General features: G+C 45.6%; 6 protein-coding genes across 7 annotated transcripts; 4 read left to right on the top strand and 2 right to left on the bottom strand.

Annotated features, from left to right (window-relative positions):
* The first annotated feature begins 49 nt into the window (after nt 1–49).
* Bclsm1 lies at nt 50–1,706 on the top strand. Its single transcript, XM_001546122.2, has 3 exons — nt 50–395; nt 558–626; nt 702–1,706. The coding sequence occupies exons 1-3, from the start codon at nt 251–253 to the stop codon at nt 1,031–1,033; spliced, it is 546 nt and encodes a 181-aa protein (XP_001546172.1). The 5' UTR covers nt 50–250; the 3' UTR covers nt 1,034–1,706.
* Nucleotides 1,707–2,336: 630 nt separating this feature from the next.
* On the top strand, nt 2,337–5,292 carry BCIN_14g04720 (hypothetical protein). Of its 2 annotated transcripts, none has more exons than XM_024697259.1 (2): nt 2,337–4,132; nt 4,298–5,292. In XM_024697259.1, the coding sequence occupies exons 1-2, from the start codon at nt 3,352–3,354 to the stop codon at nt 5,236–5,238; spliced, it is 1,722 nt and encodes a 573-aa protein (XP_024553074.1). In that variant the 5' UTR covers nt 2,337–3,351; the 3' UTR covers nt 5,239–5,292. The 2 variants fall into 2 exon arrangements, with proteins under 2 accessions (XP_024553074.1, XP_001546173.1); XM_001546123.2 differs by having other exon boundaries at nt 2,337–4,035; nt 4,298–4,675.
* A 2,245-nt stretch (nt 5,293–7,537) lies between these two features.
* Nucleotides 7,538–12,290, bottom strand: BCIN_14g04730 (hypothetical protein). Its single transcript, XM_024697260.1, has 6 exons — nt 10,688–12,290; nt 10,282–10,606; nt 10,010–10,225; nt 9,482–9,804; nt 7,940–9,415; nt 7,538–7,868 (listed from the first exon to the last, which is right to left on the bottom strand). The coding sequence occupies exons 1-6, from the start codon at nt 11,189–11,191 to the stop codon at nt 7,776–7,778; spliced, it is 2,937 nt and encodes a 978-aa protein (XP_024553075.1). The 5' UTR covers nt 11,192–12,290; the 3' UTR covers nt 7,538–7,775.
* Nucleotides 12,291–14,566: 2,276 nt separating this feature from the next.
* Nucleotides 14,567–16,337, top strand: BCIN_14g04740 (hypothetical protein). The gene is made up of 2 exons (XM_024697261.1): nt 14,567–15,375; nt 15,444–16,337. The coding sequence occupies exons 1-2, from the start codon at nt 15,322–15,324 to the stop codon at nt 16,314–16,316; spliced, it is 927 nt and encodes a 308-aa protein (XP_024553076.1). The 5' UTR covers nt 14,567–15,321; the 3' UTR covers nt 16,317–16,337.
* On the bottom strand, nt 16,338–17,828 carry BCIN_14g04750 (hypothetical protein). The gene is made up of 3 exons (XM_024697262.1): nt 17,254–17,828; nt 16,572–17,201; nt 16,338–16,518 (listed from the first exon to the last, which is right to left on the bottom strand). Exons 1-2 carry the CDS (start codon nt 17,466–17,468, stop codon nt 16,679–16,681), a joined length of 738 nt encoding a protein of 245 aa, XP_024553077.1. The 5' UTR covers nt 17,469–17,828; the 3' UTR covers nt 16,338–16,518; nt 16,572–16,678.
* A 34-nt stretch (nt 17,829–17,862) lies between these two features.
* Bcnfu1 lies at nt 17,863–19,254 on the top strand. The gene is made up of 2 exons (XM_001546129.2): nt 17,863–18,807; nt 18,886–19,254. The coding sequence occupies exons 1-2, from the start codon at nt 18,013–18,015 to the stop codon at nt 19,030–19,032; spliced, it is 942 nt and encodes a 313-aa protein (XP_001546179.1). The 5' UTR covers nt 17,863–18,012; the 3' UTR covers nt 19,033–19,254.
* The last annotated feature ends 17 nt before the right edge of the window (nt 19,255–19,271 follow it).

The raw sequence follows: 19,271 nt of genomic DNA on the forward strand, positions 1-19,271 counted from the left end.
AAACCGAGTCCATTTTCCCAAGACGTCTTTTCTTACCCCAACTTTAACAGTGCAGTGCGTCTATCAGCCGATTGGTCACTCTCTATCACCACGACCATTCAATCTTCTACTTCCACTCCATCCAACCAAACTATTCACCTTGCCAACGAACCTCAACTTTTGGAGATTTTATCGTCAACTCGCGGAATGGATTGGTTGAAACTCTCACTATTACGATAATCGATTTTTTACCTCCAAAGATACCGACGAGATGGATCAACAAACGACATATCAAGGCCCAGAAGGAGGGGCTGAGATGCCAGCTCTAGGAGCTGGTATAGTACCTCCTCCTCCGAATCAGCAACTCCCGGCGCAAATGTTTACGACTGCTGCGCAACTCCTTGACTTGACTGACAGTAAGATTTCCCGATCTGCGACGCTATGTTGGAAATACTGGTTGTGTTATGGCTACTTGCACGGAGTCTACTAGGGGTAGATCTATGGCTTGAGAATATGCACACACAGCTCTGCCATGATGAATACATACACCTACTAATCAAAATCTTTTTACTTTACAGAAAAGCTTATGATCTCCCTCCGCGATGGCAGAAAACTCATTGGAATACTCCGAAGTTGGGACCAGTTCGGTATACACTCATTTCCTATTCTCCATCTCCATCTCCATCACATCTATTAATCACTCACTAAACATTTCACTACAGCAAACATCGTCCTCCAATCTACCATCGAACGGATATTCATTGCGCCTCCCCCTTCTTCCTCACCTCAAGGTGCAACGCAGCCTGGACTCTACGCCGATATACCCCGCGGACTATTTCTCGTGCGCGGCGAAAATGTGTTGTTGCTGGGCGAAATAGATTTGGATAAAGATGACGAGGCACCACCGGGATATGAGAAAGCGGATGCGGAGGTGGTGAATAGGTTGGATAAGGAGAGGAGGGCAATGGAGGCGAAGAGGGACAAGAATCGTTTGAGGAAGTTGGCAGAGTTAGGGTTTGAGGGGGAGAATTCGGGAGAGGCCATATTTGGATGAGGTCGGTGAGAGAGAGAGAGAGAGAGGGGAGGGGGATAATTAGAGAGGGTTAGGACAAGGAAGGGGGGTATGAGGGAGGTAGTGGGGAATAAGTTCGAGGTGGGATGGGATAGGAGATCAGAGATGTGGTTACAAAAAAACTCAAGGCCGAATATTGTGAAAGGCTAGCTGGCGATTTCTATCAGTCAGTCGTGGTAGATCTATAGCAGATTAAACCACAGGAAACAAATTTTTTCCTTCTTCTCTCCGAATTGTTTGGACCCTTTTCACGATTTACTTGTGTGAGTATAGCGTTTTCAGAGAAACTAACGATCGATCCTCCATATGAATCACGACGCGTTAGAGAGCAAGGATCTCTCCATCCCACAGCATGAATTTTAAAGTTTTGGCTTTGGACTTTTGGAAGATCTTAAATGCAGATGTTGAATTGAGGATGGGGAGAAGAGTGGAGGATAGATAGAGAATATCACTAAGCGGAAGTCGAAATAGGAATAGGTGTATCGGGTGAACTTTTCCGTTTAATGCATAGAGAGTATAGCAAACTCAATATCCGAAATCGAAGGAAATGATTAAAGGATGAATAGATTTGGTAGGTTGGTTGATAGGTGTGAATCAATGGACGGATGAATGTGTGGGTGGATCTACGGATTTCCGAAATTCATGATTATGCTCATTCTATACTTGAAAGATTGAATCTATGTGATCAAAAGCTTGGTATGTATTTGAGGGTAGAGAATCGAGATTGATTGGGGATTATTAGTAGGTATGCTATGGCATACTTGAGCACACGAGAATTAGCTCGCAAGTGTTCTTCTTGCATACTGTAATTTTTTTCTTAGGAAATTAGCCCAAGTATCTGTCTGTCTGTCTGTCTGTACTCTCTGTATGTAGATCGATCGATGTCTCTCTCTATCGAGATATCAAAAGTGGATGAAGGAATGATACGATTAATTCTCCGTTCCCTATAGGGCGTAAGGCGTTGGGGAAAAGGAAGATTATCGGTACGCTAGAAGAATTCCACGGCTTCTCTTTGAAAATAACGGTTGTTTACGATTGGAGAATGAATGAATGCATGGCAGATATTTTACTTGCGTTCGGACAGTCCGGTGGTAAGGAAAGTTCGTGGGATACCTATGCTTGACTTGACACAAGACTCTCTAGATGGGATGGATTGGAAACACGTGCTAATTGTCAATTATTCATGAGGGTTGTTTCGCGAACGCGTCATGAATTCTGTTTGATTTTGGGAGGGAAGGGGATTCTCCTATTTTTCTGAATCGCTTACGGATGGATCACGAGATGCGGTGGGTGTATGTTTTGTTTGTCTATCTATCAAATATGTATCCGTCTATCAAATGACATTCTTTCTTCGTACGCCTACCACAATCCACAATGCACAATCCGTTTAGAAAAGAAAAACATTTGGAAATTAGAAAGAAAGAAAAAAACTCTCAACGTTTTTTTCTTCTTTCTTTCCTTCGTTGCTTTCTAGATTCCTTCTAGACTGTTTTACCAAATCCACCGAGCGCAAGTCTTGAGATGAAATTTGTAAATCATGCGCGGGCTGCGCGGGGACAGGGATGCACACGCTTGGGCATTCATGCACAACCACCGTTTGAGTAATAGATTGGGGGAGGTGGACGATTGGCATTATGGATGAGAGGGGGAGAGCGAGCAAGTTCCTAGTTATGTGCGTGTCACTTGGGACGGTTTGGGAAGGAGAATGGATCCTCGATGGAAGTTTGCTGGTGGAGGTTGGGCGGAGAGACAGAGCATGAGGAGGTAATTTCGAAGGGATATGAAGCGCTATTGATTTTGGGGAAAGGTTTTTGAAGTTTGACGCGGTTAGTTTGGAGATGAAATGAGGGACGTTGGGATGGGAGGCGTGGATGCGATGGAGAGTGGTGGATGGAGTGATGACGAAATTGGCTCTTGGGAGTTCTTATGAAGGGGCAGCTGTTCGCACCTTTTTCTATTTCTTTTCTCTTCGATGAGTTGTCTTTAGTAGCTGTCATTAAGAAGATTGTCTTTTCGATACCCAGATACCCAGATACCCAGATTCTATTCACTTCTTCGGACTACGACATCATCTCGAGTCCCTATTACTTTTACCGTCTTCGACAAGAAACAGACAAGCACACTCCCCATCTCCATCCTCATAATCACATAATCCCACACACTACACCCGCAGCACTTACGCTCCGGGCCCTTGGAAATCTTTCAAAATCTTTCACTCACACCCCCGTCAAAGGCCGCACATAACCTGTCGTCTTCTCTCCATTCGGCCACGCAGTTCTCGCTCCCGAACAAATTCAAACATGTCTTCTGCTCCTACAACCACTGGACCGATCCTGGCTCCGACCAATACGGTCAATCCCCTCCCCGCTACACCTGCTGAGGCTGCCGCCGTCGGACCAGCCGCTTCGGGAACGGCATTGGATTTGCATACGCAGACTGAAGATGCGGGCAAGGAATACAAAAATGCGCAAAAGGCTGAGAAAGCTTATGCGCAGAAGAAGAAATGCATGAGTGCGAGAAAGGATTGGTATGATTGTAAAGTACATTTTGCAGCTGGAGTGCAGGGGTTCAGAGAGGGAGGAAAATGTGTTGGGCGGGTTGTTAAGGCCGGACCGGCTTTGGCGATGGAAAAAGTTAAGGGGGGAAAGGGCCAAAGGGTCAAGTCTGTAGACAGTGGTCTTTCTGGAGAGAGTATCGCGGTGGAGAAGGAGAATGCTAATAAGAAGAGTGGGAATGGTGGTGTTAAAGCAAAGGTGATGGGGTTGAAAGAGAAACTTCTAGCAATCAAAGAGAAGCGGGCGATGGAGAAGCAGGCAAAAGCTAATGAGAAAGCTGGCATTGCTACTTCTACTGCAAGTGGAGCTGCAGTAACAACACCAGCAGCAGAAGCTACACCTGTCGCTCCCGTCGCTCCCGTTGCAGCAACCCCAGTCCCAAGCCCAACACAGACCAAACAGGAAAAAAAGAGAATGACTCTGGATCAGGTGAGAGATCGAATCCTTTCCTACCGTCACTCAAATTTCTTTTCCACATCATCGGACGATGATGACGAAGAGGTGAACGTCGCGCCTCGAATTGCAGGTTGGATGACCTATTTTCTACCCTTTCACTTACTCCTCCTCTCCTTATCTCTACCCTCTCACACATTCGAGTTTGCTTTGCGGGTCTTGGATTCCGAGATGGAGAGATAGACATTCTGTACGATTTCTAGCCAAAGAAGAATAGCATACTGATTGAAGACAATAGAGAATCCAACAAGAAGAAGCCAAAGCGCTCGCACGGCAGGAAGCGGAAGCCTCCGCCGCAAACGTCACAGCGGCGGCAGGAGAAACGCCAGTGGTGGCTCCCACCCCAGCTCCAGCGCAACCTCAAGGACTAACTCCAATCCAAACCACGCACACCCCAACATCGTTGGCGAACCCCCCGCAATTACCTCCCAAGACGCAGTTGAGCCCCCCGGGATCCCCAACGAAGGGAACCATGGAGCCGATTCACGAGGACGGGGAGACGGCGACCCTGCCACTGGCGAGCGGGATCCAGGGGCCGGGGGAACCCCAGAACTCTGGGGTAGTTGGGGGAGGAGCTCCGGCAGGACAATAAGCGAAGGCGGCGATGGGGGCGGCGAGGGGTTGAAAGCGAGAGTGGCGGTTATGGTGCGAGGACGATTGAGGGGGGGTGATGCGCGCGCGCCTGCTTTCCCATGGTTTGCTGCGCATTACGCCGACGAGAGCGAGGATTCGAGCGAGGAGAAAAAGGAGAAGAAAAAAGAGAAGAAAAAAGAAAAGAAGACCAATGCGAACACGGGAACACGAACAGCGACAGAAACCGAAACAGGAGCGAAAAAAAAATCAACGAGAGCACGAATTATGGGACGCTTTACGACGACGCCAAAACATGCAGAGATGAGTTATAACGAGAAGCGATTTCGCAGACCGGGGACGCTGGCGACGCTGCGCTTGCGATGCCAGTTGTTTGTGGCGAAAGTGAGGGATCGGGCGAGTGATGCGATGGGCTGGGTGGGGGTGGGGATTATGGATTTCTTGGGGAGAGTGAGTGAGCTGGGAGAGGGGATTGGGAAGAAGATTGGAGGGAAGAGGGGGAAGAAGGAGGAGGAGGAGAAGAAAAAGAAGAAGAAGAAGAAGGTTAGGTTTTCGAGGAGAGGGTTTTTTTCAGGCCGTGTGATTTGATTGGTGGTGTGGTGTGGTGTGGAGGAGGGGAGGGGAGGGGAGGGGAGGGGAGGGGAGGGGAGGGGAGGGGAGGGGAGGGGAGGTTATGTGTTATGAGTTCTTTTGAGGGGGCGGGGGGATGGTTTGATGGTTTATGATTTTTCTGATTTGATGTTTCCGTTTCCGTTTACGAGTCTTCTTATTTTCATCTTCGTTGTCGTTTCTTGCTCTTTGGTTCATCATGATTACGAGTCTTCCGATCTCATGTTAATGTTCATGATTACGATTACGAGTATGAAGTTTTGCGTATTTATCCGATGCTTTTTTTTTCTTTTTTTCTTTCCATCCTTCGCGCTTTTATTTTATTTTGATATCCATTATTTTGCATATAACTATTAGTTTTTGAGGCTTTTTTTCTTCTTGGATTTTCTCTACGGATTGGTAATTTGGGTAACGCAAGTAGATAGAATTACAGTATAGTTGGTCTTTGACTTTGTTCTTTGGGTTTCTTGATAGTGATGATGATGATGACGATAGTGATGATGATAGTGATAGTGATAGTGATATATATACTCTACTTGTCTCCGACGCGAGTCTTTTTGTAGTAAACTTGTATCCATAATGGATCCGGTGATTTCGCTATACGAAAAGGTTCGTCTGATGTACTTGTATATGGGTCGGTCAATAATCCCACGCAAACTTCTCCCTCTTCTACACATCACACCTCAGGTCCTCAATTCGCATCTCTTCCAGTAGCCAAATCCCAAGTATTCCAATTCCAATTCTATGAAAGTTCTCTCATGAGCTCAGCAACACAACCCCGAGATGATCTACATAACAGCATCAACAAATCTCACCCAAAACATCAGACAAGTCCATCTCCAAACCCAAACTTCTTAGGCTGCTAACAATCTGCATTAAATAAACTTCCATCCCATTGACGAAAAATATTGCACGATGTTCCATTCCACACAGCCAATCGATATGACTTCCAAAAAACCTCACTCACAGCTCCCCCCCCCCCTCCCCCGAATAACCCCCAACTTCAAGACTCCACAGCAGCAAGGACAAGAACAAGAACAAGGACAAGAACAAGGACAAGAACAAGGACAAGAACAAGGACAAGAACAAGGACAAGAACAAGGACAAGAACAAGGACAAGAACAAGGACAAGAACAAGGACAAGAACAAGAACAAGGACAAGAACAAGGACAAGAACAAGAACAAGAGCAAGAACAAGAGCAAAAGAAAAATCAACACGACCAGAAACAGTACCATCCAGCTACCCATCAACACGCAAAAGCCCATAAAAAGAAGCATCCACAACGACACCCCAAGCAACCCAATCACCCGAGTATCAAACCGCGCCCGTGTGCATCTACGTACGAAGCGAACACTTACAGAACTTCACGATGGATGCATGTCTAGATGCTGTATTCTCGCCGAGTTGGATAGGTACGCATTGATCATTGATGTGCTCAAGAACGGACGGGCTATATATATACATCACATCCACACACAATAACCGTGTGAACGCAGTGAATGACTTCAATTCAATAACTACCTACTGCAATAAAACCCTAATTAAGCCAATGCGAAAGCGACTAGCTCTTTAGACAGAAGACAATATAGACAATTATATTAGGGCCTACAATACGTGGGTGCTACCTATGTCTTTCGTATCCGTCTCAAACCAACCAACAATAACCATAACAAATCATGCGACATCCACATCCACATCCACATCCACATCCACATCCACATCCACATCTACATGAAAGATAAAATAAAAAAATAAAAAATAACTTCAACCCATAACCCATAACCCATCCCACGAAACATAATATCCGCATAGCAATGACAATTTCCCACAGCGAAACGCACCAGATCCGCAGCCTAACAAGCGAACCCTAAAAGGTTTTATTGATCCCTCGCACCCGCTCTTGAAAGATGCTCGAATGGGGTTATGTAGTGTAGTTGCTAGTCCGGGTTTTAGTGTTTAGCGTAACCTTGTGATTAAAATAAAATAAAAGTATCATTGTCAGAGTTCTAACGTGTCTGTATCGCGAGCGTATTATGTCTTCCTGTACCGTCGGGATCTCAATCCCGTCATTTTCATCACAAACAAACCCGCCCCAGAATCCATATGTAAGTAGATGAGGCTCTCGGTCTCGACCCACGCGCTTGCGTGATACTCTGTCTACAGCTTACAAGCATTGCAGGTTTCCTTACCAGAACCAGATGCCCATCTATATCCATCACAACATCTTCACATATCTCACCACACGTTCAATACATTCACAACCATATAAACTCCACTTATCTCTATATAATGTTACAAAACATCATATTCATTGCTCGACTTTCATTTAAGAAGGAAGGGGTATGTCCTTAAATACAACAACAAATAACCAAAATTACAAGACGCCGAACGCTCAATGCTTTCTTTGCTTTTCCAGCCAGCAGAACTAGAACCAAAATCGCAATACAATAATATGTAGCAGATGCCCAAATCACTTATCCTTATCCCATATTTATGTTTAACAATAATATACTCTTTATTTATCCTTCGAGAACCACGGAAACTTTTTCTTTACAGGTTCTGCAGCTCCTGACGCCGACTCTACTTGGAGACTTCTTTGGTATATATCCTATTTGGGAGTTAGTTTCTATGTTTTTATTGGACGTTTTGGAGGTGGATCGAAAGGAATAGAATACGAACCTCATCATCTGTAGGGATGAGACAATCCAGAATGAGTTCTCTTACCTTATCATTATAGATAAGTTTTGGATATGGCTCAGTTTGACTCTTCATAATGGGTAAGATGACCTCGGACAAAACCTCGAATTTCTTCCAGTTGATCCTCTCTCCATTTGCCCCAACGAAGGTTCGACTTCCCTCCTCAGCTGAAACAAGATCACGTCGAGTCAATGGAATAAAAGGAATACGAGGCAGTGGAGAGTTCTCCCAAGCCAAACGGTATGCAAAATGACTCTTTTGTGTACCCATCAGCAGGACTAGACGAGCAAAACGCTTTTGGACATCTGCAGGAACAAGGTTTCGAGTCTGAGTAAGGCGGTGTATAGCGGTTCCATTGATTCCTGCAAGAACAGCTGCAAGACCGTTATAATTATTCAGCTGGCGCAGCCTCAGGGCTATGTTCATGAATTTCTCTAATATTTGCGCTCTGTGCTTGGCTTTGTCTCGCATCAGAATCATATTAGCAACCCATTTTGCAATATGGTTGAAATGATTTATCATGCGATTCACATTGGCAAGACTTTTACATTTTTCCTTCTGGTTAAGTGACAGGCTAACATGTCGAACCAAATCTCGAAGACGTATGGAAGAAAACATAACCCAGTCTATCCTTGTCATTTCATCAGCAAGGTCGGCATTTGATATTTCCATGAACATGTGATATCTGTCTTTAGATAATGGTAGAATGCCTTTAGGTGTCAATTTTGCAGCCTCTTTCTCGTAGTCTTCGACTGCAAGAAATGCAGGTGCACTGAAGTCCGGTTGAGACGTTCGAGCCGAGAATAAAGATTCTCCTCTAGACCCTTTTAACTCCATGTCACTCAAGTCGTCTTCTGGTGCTAATGTGGTTACATCCGTTTCATAGCCTCCTTTGGAATCGGCTCTTGTGGTCGTAGGAGAGACGGGTGCTGATTCGTTAGCTTGTTCATTATCAACATCGGCATCTGTCCTAGCCCAGCCTGTATCGTCATCCTCCACTACACGAGATTGAAGTTGGGCCCGCATTTCCTGCGCGGCGGCAGCAAAGACTGGATCCGAAGCTAATTGATTTATGAACCCATCTAGCTTGCGACTTGTTGAGAGACTTGCAAAATCACCCGGATATCCCGATACCCATTTAGCAACCACGGTAATTATCCGAAGTTGAGTTGTTGTCCGTGTCAGATAATGGATATTTTTGTCCTCTCCTAAACGAGTTAACCGGCTTAACACTGCATCGAAGAGTTCACCAGGAGCTGCAAATTTTCTATAAAGACAGAGAAAGATTTCCGAGAAGTTGACGTCGGCTTTTGACATTTGCTGCCCAAGAAGTCGATCGACAAGATCATCAAAAGTGACGCCAGCCACTTTAGTAGGTTTGTCGAAGAAAGTATCGTCACTACGCTGGAGAAGTGGTATGTCATCGGAGTATCGGTATGGTGAGTCTGCATCTAATTCCTCAACGTCGGATGAGATGTTAGTATCAATGATTCCAATTGTGCTAGGTGAGAGGGCTGGATGTACCTTTGGTCCGGGGGGCAATCTGGGGATAACGCCGGAATTGTCCAGGTGATTTTCACTTCGGAAAGCTGGATGAGCAGAGAGAGGGGGGGCATCATGTGGGTCGGGAAGCATGATTTGGTGTGACAAATTTGTTCGGCCGTTGGATCGACCAGCCAATGGCGGGGAAGGAAGAGCTCGGCCAATGGAAAATTCTGAGCTAGCACGACTATGCTTAGATTGCTGACTCAAAGGTCGAGGAATGGTGGGTTCGGATAACTTGTCAATATTGGCAGAAGAGGTTGCTCGACGGCGTGTACCTTGAGGTTGTATTGAAGTAACGTCTTCTAAATATTTGATGAGTAAGGATTCTCATGGAGAGGAACAGCGAACAGTGAACATCAACGTTCGACCCGGTACACTGGTACCGGGTGGCAGAGGACTTTTAATGTAAACAATTTGACTAGGATTGTTCAAACAATACGAGATGACTCAAACAGCAAAGTATAATTGAACCTAATATAGATTGCTATAAGATTGCCGTTGACTTACTATTGTGATTATTGCTTCGATTTGCCATTACGGCTCGAAGCATGGAAGAAAGACAAAGTCTTGCACTCTCAGGAACATTTGCTGCAGTTTTGACAGATTCTACACATGACATACATGCTGTTTCGAGACTATCGACATTAAGTTGACGAGTGTGCTCAGGGTTGTCGCATTTACATGAGACGAGGATAGTAGGAAGACCCAAATTCACCAATGCATCTTGAAACAATCAGTTTTTTCCCCCAAGCCGGCTGCACTGCGGGGGCTGAACTCACTTAAAGTCTGGGGTAATTCTGTAATGCTCTCCCGATTCATGACATCGTATAGTAATAGTGCACCGTCCATGCGTGGGACGATATGTCCGTTTATTTGTTTTGGCCATTGTATGCGACGATCAGGTACTATATCAAACGATTCGAGATCCAGCTCAATCAGACTGACTATGTATCCCACCTCATCAACCGTCATGCGAAGACTCGATGCGATGGAATTTGGCAATGATCGTAAACCCAATGCGCGCTGTATCAAAGTGCTCTTTCCCACGCCATTACTCCCAATCACTGCAATATTAATGTCTGACATTCCGCTCCTAGATTGAGGCTGAAGGGTAGAAACCCCAGTTAGTCAAGTGGTTCAAAGGGTTTCGCAGGAGGGAGTCAAGGTAGATTGAGTGTCACATACCGGTATTAGACTGGCTGAACTTTCTACGGAAGGTCTCTTGTTGGATCGCGGTGGTGGATTTTTGAGTGCGTCGTCATCGTGCGATCGATCAGAGTATATTACAGACCTCAATTCTCTTGCTAAAGAGACCGAATGAGGCGATTGATAATTTCTGAAGAAAGGATCGTCTTTGATGGATGCAACAGAATCCCGGTAACTTCGCGCGTGAAGGTCCAATGCTTCTTCCGTATCGTCCTCTATCGGAGTCGAAAATCTGGGCGAACCTAGACTACCACCACCACCGCCGCTGCTAAGAGGGACAAATGGCGCCGAGGACGTTCGCGAGCCCAATCCAGGACGTGAACGCAGACCAAAAGTTTCAGAAGGGCCGGCAGATGGAGGGGAAACCGATAAAGTTCGAGCGCTGCGTTGAAATCGTTGTGAACCTGTTCGCAAAGGCGTCGAGGATTTGGATCTTTTTGAAGTAGTGCGCGCAGGGAAACCGCCTGCACCAACTTGATCCATGGCGGGTATTAGAAATGTATCTTAGTGTGTTTGGTGTGGTGCAGTAAGAACCCGTGTATCGAATCGAATGATTCGAATCGAATCGAATCGTATCTTTCCGGACCCAAGAGACTGTGCAGTAATTTAATAATAATCAAACCCTTAATCCCCTTCCTTGGGTAAATCCGCAGCACAAACCGGAGAGGGTTTGAGACCTTTTCCCTGTCAAGGTTTGTCGGTAAGTGGCAGCAATGTTGATTTTGCGGATTGTTACATGCTGTGGGGATCAAGGGAGGATCAAGGATTTTTCTAATTGGATTTATGGTCTCGGATGCCAGGACATGGTTACTTTGGCGTCTGGGTGTGGTGTTTGGATGTTTGGATGTTTGGATGTTTGGATGTTTGGATGTTTGGATGTTTGGATGTTTGGATGTTTGGATCTTTGAATGTTCGGACGTTTCGAGAATTGGATGTCGGACTATTTAGCAGTTTGTTTTATGAGTGAAGTTTTGCCCCGAGGAGGGAATATGTTTTGAGTTTGAAGGGGGAATATCAAACTCGAACTGCTTTTGCTCAAGTCTCAGATGATATTCCAAAGTCTAGGATCTGTCTCTCCTTCTCCTTCTCCTTCTCTTGCGCGTAATATCCGTATCCCGTACGGAGCAATAATGGTGTAATAAGAAGTAATCGCCAGGTGTGCTAAGATGCGGCAAAATCTGGGGTGTGAGGGCGTTTTCCATAGATACCCAGGTAATGGGCATGTATGGATGGATGGATGGATGGATGGGTGGAAGGGTGGATGGATGGACGAATGAATGAATGACTGAATGAATGACTGACTGACTGACTGACTGAATGAATGAATCTCTTCACTCGTAGAGCTCGAGAAGATCGGGGTAAATTGGTAAATTGGTAAATTGAAAAACGACAAGATACATGGGATGAACTTCCACGGCTCTATTGCAGACGGTTGGATTAATCGATTTCATTTGGATAATATCACCCTCCTTTCTTGATTAATTGCGAATCAATGTTCATGTCAGAACTGAAATGTTTTCGAAACACGAAATCAATATAAGCTCGTATGTGCGGCGATGTTATGTTATGTGTATGAATTGTCTAGTTTTTCCATATATCGGCGGAATATCTTCTGTTCTATTTTACTCTGGTCTGGTCTGGTCGGGTCGGGTCAGGTCAGGTCTGCACTCCGTGGAACAAAAAACAACCATTTGACTTCCGCTCGACGACGGTGATATGTTTTGACAGAGGAAGAGTATCTATTGTCTATGTGATTTATCCGTCCGTCTATTATCCTCTTCCGTTTTCCTCCCTTTCCTTTCCTTTCTTTTCTTTTCTTTCCTTCGCCTCCTTCATCCTTCTCCCCCTCCCCCCTCCCCCCTCCCCCCTCCGGTTATCCTTCACTGCTTAGATTCCGTCAATCATAAATGCCCCTTCTGACTAGATTGGCCATACGGATAATGGACACACGTGGGGTCTGGGAGGATCTGATGAAGCCAGCACACATATCCATATTCAAGCAAGAACACCACAACTCAATCATCATTTTACTTTCAGAGAGCTGAGAGCTAAAGGTAGTTGAGCAACACATTGAATTGACACTTTCCCGTTTAAAGCGTTGATAAGAATCTGAACACGTCGTCAGTCACAGACTATCGTCAATGAGAGACAGCAACATCACCACAAACACCAAAAATCCAATGAATCGTTACTCACCCATGCACAGAGGCAGGAGGGAGATACTGGCTGATCACTCGCTATTGATCAGTCATTCTTGCCACAAATTTACAATCACCAATCTACAATCTCCTTTTCCACAGCTCTGCCATACATACACACATACAGACAGACAGACAGACAGCCATCCTCCATGCGAATAGGTGATGATAAGTTTTGTTTCTCAACATTGATATCTTCCCTGCCTCTTCTTGCCTTCTCCCCCCTTCATTCCACCATTTAGCATGTCACATCACAAGGCTGAAAGGATACCCCTAATCGCCACTTTTCACAGATAGTACTAATGCACACTACAAATCCATGTCACATTATCACGACGACATGCAGCAGTAGCTCGATCCATCTCGGGAGGAAGTTGGGGCGTGAACACGGGCTGGAATCACTTTTTTTCCCCATTGCTGTGTAGCTCAACGTTCGAGATGATTTATGCGGCAGCCGCATCAGCCGTTTTTAATGCATTCAGCTGCTCTTCCAAACCTCAAGTGACTTGAAAACAACAACAACACAATCTCTGAAACTCTTCATCCTGACATGTCAGTCTTGTCACTTTATGAACCTTAACCTTAACACGCACATAACAAAGTTCACACCAGCGACCTAGGTACCATGTAGTATGCCCGTGTGCGTGTGTGTCAATAGCTCTGTCGCCACAACTAGCCACAGAGCCACATGATCCCGTTGAATTCAGTATAACCTCATTGCACGGATGCAATTTCGCTCAATCCAGGATGGTTGATGTGCATCCATCCGAAAAGGGCTCCCGTTCAAGTTCTCAAAGGTGGGTGTGTGTGTGTGTGTGTGTGTGTGTGTGTCAGAATCGCTAAGCTGACGGAGGAAAACGCAGCAAAAGTTTGCAACATTTCACGTACTATCAAGTGACTCTTGTTTATACTAAGAGGAAGAGGAAGAGGAAGAGGAAGCAAATTGACCTGTGACCGCTTTTCATATGCGAGTAGACGTTGGCAGACTGAAGACTCTACTGGAGATTGGAGATTGGAGATTGGCTTACTGGGCTGCGTAAGATTTGGTCTGTCCGAGAACTGCAGATCTCGAACAAGGTTTCCCCGCATGAAAACTGTATTTCTACCACCGCAATATTATGCTACTGTACCTATCAACTGGTATACAATTCCGTCGCTAAAGGTGCTTCGAATCCAGTTGACATATCTCCTTTTCTCCTATCTATGTCGATGGCGAGGCCTAGATGTATTAGATCCTCAATGGGTTACCAAAAATTACGTACGATATTGACGAAGAGACAAGAACATAGCACGGCGAAAGTTTTTTTTTCTTCATTTCATCTTAGACCCAAGTGGGCTCAAACTACTTGCTGTCTATGAAATTATCGCGCTATGAGACCATAGCGCCATTAAGCATTAACTCTACGGTATCTACTCGTAAGTGTACCCGTTAGACAAAAGCCTTGCCCAATCCCAAAGTTTCATCGAATGCTGCCACAACCTTCCATTTTCCTTCTTACTTGAAAGTTGATAGATTTTCCCAGCTCTATGCCTGTTCCTGCTCGAGTATCAGGGAAAAGCTAGCATGTGAATAACAATAGATGGTTCTTCGATTATCATCACCGTCCGTGGACGGTCCCTTGCTTTATTGAATTCAACTTAAAACAGACAGCAATATATCGCATGATTTCAAAGAAATGACTTGGACATCTTGGTGGATGTTGTCATTTTCATTTTCATTTTCATTTTCATGTACGTGTAAGTGGGGAGTGTTATCTAAGTATAGATATAGAGACCTTTTCATTCTCATTCTCATTCTTCTGCTTCGCTTTCTTTCCTCCTCGTTCTTCGTTCTACCATATATTCTGCAGCGTTACACTTGTGTTAGATCCACCGTCTAGAAATACCCTGCCAGGCAAAGTTCCTGACTCTCCTCGCGTCATTTCAACGCCTCGGATTTCACAACCTCCCATCCAAATCATCCTCAATTGAGCCACCAGGTTTCAAGCTCAAAGTCTCGAGCCTCCACGACTTCACATTGTTTACACAAGCCCTCATTTCCCACCCACGAACAATCTAATCTTATATCTCCTCCCACCCCCATCTTCGCAAAACCTCCACCCCACACACCTGATCCTCGATCTGGACTCGCGCTACCCCACTCGCGTCACTTTCCAGGGTCTCACCACGCTACAAAATTTTGCGCTACTACCTGCCTGACTCTTTGGCAACAGTTTCCGTACACCGTAATCTCCAGCTTGAATACTTCTTCCGGCTACGCGCTGTGTTCCGATCTGCTCGAAGCCTTCGGGTTGTGGTCTTGTGAGAGGTATCACTGACACAGACACTTGCGACCGTTCGAATCGAGAAGTGTCTCAGTTCTACGAAGCACAAGAAGTGATCTTGTATATAGAGAGAGCAAAGTCAGAATTCAAAATGGACACATCAGTCGCCGAAGAATCTATTCCTACTTATGAAGAAGTGTGTTGGGTAAGTCATCTCCATCTTTTGAGTACAAGCTCAAACCTCAAAGCACACAAAATCTAACGACATTCCAGAAATCCAAACCTTACAGAACAATGACTTACCCCCCACGCACACAATCCCACCACCACCACCCCATCCCCGCACCCCGGACCCGCTCCAAAAAAGGCGCCCCCCTCGACCCCTACGATCTCTCCCGCCGTCTCAGAGCCCACCTCGCCCAACAAAAGGCCCTCGCCGAACACCGCCGCGCATCCCTCTCCTCCACATCCACAGACCCGTACCACCACACCCCCCAAGTCGCCGCCCTCTCTTTCGAACACACAGCCACTGCTGAAAAACTCCGCAACGTCCATAAACTCTCCGAGCCCGCGCTGAAAAATCTAGGGTACATGACCATTGACGCAGGCGGCGGCGGACTAGGAGGATGCGGTTCCGGATACGCATATCAGAAACCCGGCACGCTTTTACAGAAAACGCAAATCTACGATCATGTCACGGCGGACAAGGCAAAAGTGAGAAATCGAAATCAGTATCAGTGGACATCGGCGCTGGAGCGTGCGGCGGAATTAGATGCCGAGAGGGACGTGTATCGATGTCCTCGGCGAACGTTCAATTCAGATGTACCGGTTGTGCATAAAAGCCGCGCGGGCATGCGGCCCATGAGCATGGGGGATTATTTGCCGTGGGAGGAAAAGGAGGAGAGGGAGGTGAAGGAAGTGAAGAGGGAGAAGAACGATAGACATGACTGGACGCAGCGGGATGAGAGTGAGGAGACGAGAAGGTCGATGAGGGAGAGGGTGGGGCCGCTGCTGTCATTGAAACTTAAGAAGGGGAAAGGACTCGAGGAGGGGGAGGGGGGAAGGACAAAGTCGCTGGTGAGATCACCGATTAGAGTGAGCTTTTTTGGGAGGTTTAAACGTAGTTCTCCTAGTCATGGATGGTAGTTAATAAATTAATTTTATTTATGTTCAAGGGTATCTATTAATTTGTTTTCCAGAGCGTGTTAACTTCTGACTCTTAACTGTGTCTCGTCCTCCTAAGCCTGGTGTGCATGATATCCTATTGGGACAAAATGACAACTTCATTCAATCTTCCGTCTGCCCAAAATGGATCCAGGAAGTTCTTGATAATATTGTCGAACATACTCTATGACCGATATTAGACTCATAAAATATGTAGTCAATGAACAGAGCGCTCACCATTTTCGCCTAGACGTATATATTTGGCGTGTGCATCATACCATTGTCGCCTTTCCAATGCGAGGTCTCATTAATTTGTAAACTGATACTGGCATCTCGTAATCTCTTCATCTTCTCTTCTCAGATTCCAGTAATGCGCGAACAACCCTGGTGCTTTCGGCCAAGGCTTCTTTTCGTAAAAGCTCTGCTGCCGCCTCTTCGTCCTGCTCATCTTCATCACCTAGAAGCCGTAAAACAAGTTCACAGTACTCTCGAATGCCCTCGCCATCTTTTCCATAATAACATTTTGCGTTCTGTAAAGCTTTCCTCCCATTTTCCCACCCCTGATCTTGGTTCCATTTATGTGAATTGAACCCTGTAGGACGGAGAGTGGCAGCATCGACCGTTTCGAGATGTGAACGTAGATTTGGGTATTTCTTGAACAGTGCTTCAAGCTCCTTCGAGTTGTCCAGAGGCTCGAATGGTCCTTTGGCGTTGGCTGCTGCTAGAGTTCCTGCTCGCGCCGCGGTATTTGCTTTGGATATAGGTGATGGGGCTTTAGTAGGAGGTTGCGCAGAGGCAAGTTTCTCCTTCTCTTCTTCGTGGTCGTTGGTTTCGGCTTTATGTATATTGGAACATTTTACAGAGCAGCTGTCTTGAAATTAGCGCAAACTTCTTTCCAACGGTAGAAGAAGGCACTTACTATTTCACATCACAATATCTGCAATTGTATTTGTAATTGTTCTCCTTGCATAGGGTGCAGAGTTTCGCATCGACAGAAGGCCTCTCCATAGCGACACGATTTGTGAGATCGATAATTTCGACTGGCGCCTCTGCTACACTAACGCTGAATTGGTTTTTGAGATTGATGGGTTCGGATGAGTGACCACCCTCGAAAGAGATTTCCATAGTATCCATAATGCTGAAGAACGATAGAGGCCTGCGTGTACTTGGAGCTTTTCAACAAACTAACGGGTGAGAGGAAACAAATGTTTACTGTGAACTGTTCTCGTCAGTTCGTTTGAATTATGTTGATGCTCACATGCGGATGAGATTGTACTTTTCCAGACAAAAGTTGAAAAAAGAAGCGAGCAGTTTTGGTTGTATGTGAAAAGTGAAGAAGTAAGTTCGGATGAGAATAAACTGAGAAATGCATCATTATTGCAAGCTCGTAGCCTTGCACGGCCGACAAAAAAAGTTTTGATCCTTATCAGAGATAGAAATTGTTGATAACGATAAGAATGGCCAATGAAAATCGAGGTAATACTATTCTGCGTCATGTAAACGCTGACAAAGAACCTTAGAATAATATGAGTTTCAATCTTCACTTTATATTACCAATACACCTAACATCATCATCATCACCACATCCTAAAATCCTTTCGAACCTTCAGGTTGGATACCACAATACAATACACAGATCATATTTGTCTCATTACCGAGATCTCAGGTGGAACACACGATGGCATCAAAAAGAATTGTTCAGGATGCAAAGACATTGCTATCCAAATCTCGACCGGGGAAATCATCATTTGCCATCTGTCCGAGAAGCTCGCAGAGATATGTACACCAAAGTGCAAGACTACCAGCTATGACGGCTTCCAGTTCAAGGACGAGACCGACTCTGCAACCGCTCCATCAACCATCAACCATGCTGAAGCCTACTGCGATTGGCGGCGTTCGCAGCATCTTTATCCAAACAGAGGACACTCCAAATCCGGATGCACTGAAGTTCCTTCCAAATCACCCAATCATACCACAAGACGTCAATTCGCCTTTCATAGAATACCTCAACCCCAGATCCACGCTTGCGCCACCATACCCATCCCCGCTCGCCGCATCATTGATGAATATCGACGGGGTCAAGTCCGTTTTCTATGGCGCGAATTTCATTACAGTCACCAAGGTAGAGGATGCGAATTGGGCGCATATTAAACCAGAAGTTTTCAGTCTCATTACGGAAGCAGTGACTTCCGGTGCACAAATTGTTAATATCACGGAGAGGACCGGCGCAAGTGGCGAACCAGAAGAAGAAGACAGTCTAGCATACAACGAGGATGATCCGGAGGTTGTCGGAATGATTAAGGAATTGCTTGAAACTCGCATCCGGCCCGCAATTCAGGAAGATGGCGGAGACATTGACTATCGCGGGTTCGAGGACGGCTTGGTCAAATTGAAGCTCCGAGGTGCATGCCGAACTTGCGACTCAAGTACAGTTACGTTGAAGAATGGTATTGAGGGAATGCTTATGCATTATGTAAGTCCCAAAACCTTCATTCTTGGATCCAATGCTCAGATGACCATTCATGCAACAATGGGCTAACACTAAGTGCAGATTGAAGAAGTGAAAGGAGTTGTGCAAGTATTGGATGAGGAAGAAGAAATAGCTCTCGCGGAATTTGCAAAGTTTGAGGAGAAGTTGAAGCAACAAAAAGGTCCTGATGCAGTTGCATCAAGTAGCTTAGATTCTATTCCAGGTTGAGCTCGGTACTTGGTTAAAGAGGTATGACTTTTGGGATCTACCCGCATGGCAGCAGCGCGGATGTACAAAGAATCTGTTAAGGTTTCTCACTGGAGAGAATTTTGTTTCACAGCATCGGCAATACCCACATGAAGTTTTGTGCATCTTTTACCATTTACGCGATGGACAAAATGTATTGCACATCAAATTCGAACATACGTGCCTAATAAGCCTCACCTCACAACACCCCTCTGTGCTTC

The sequence above is a fragment of the Botrytis cinerea genome, chromosome 14, assembly GCF_000143535.2.
Source record: "Botrytis cinerea B05.10 chromosome 14, complete sequence".
NCBI classification, from domain to species: domain Eukaryota; kingdom Fungi; phylum Ascomycota; class Leotiomycetes; order Helotiales; family Sclerotiniaceae; genus Botrytis; species Botrytis cinerea.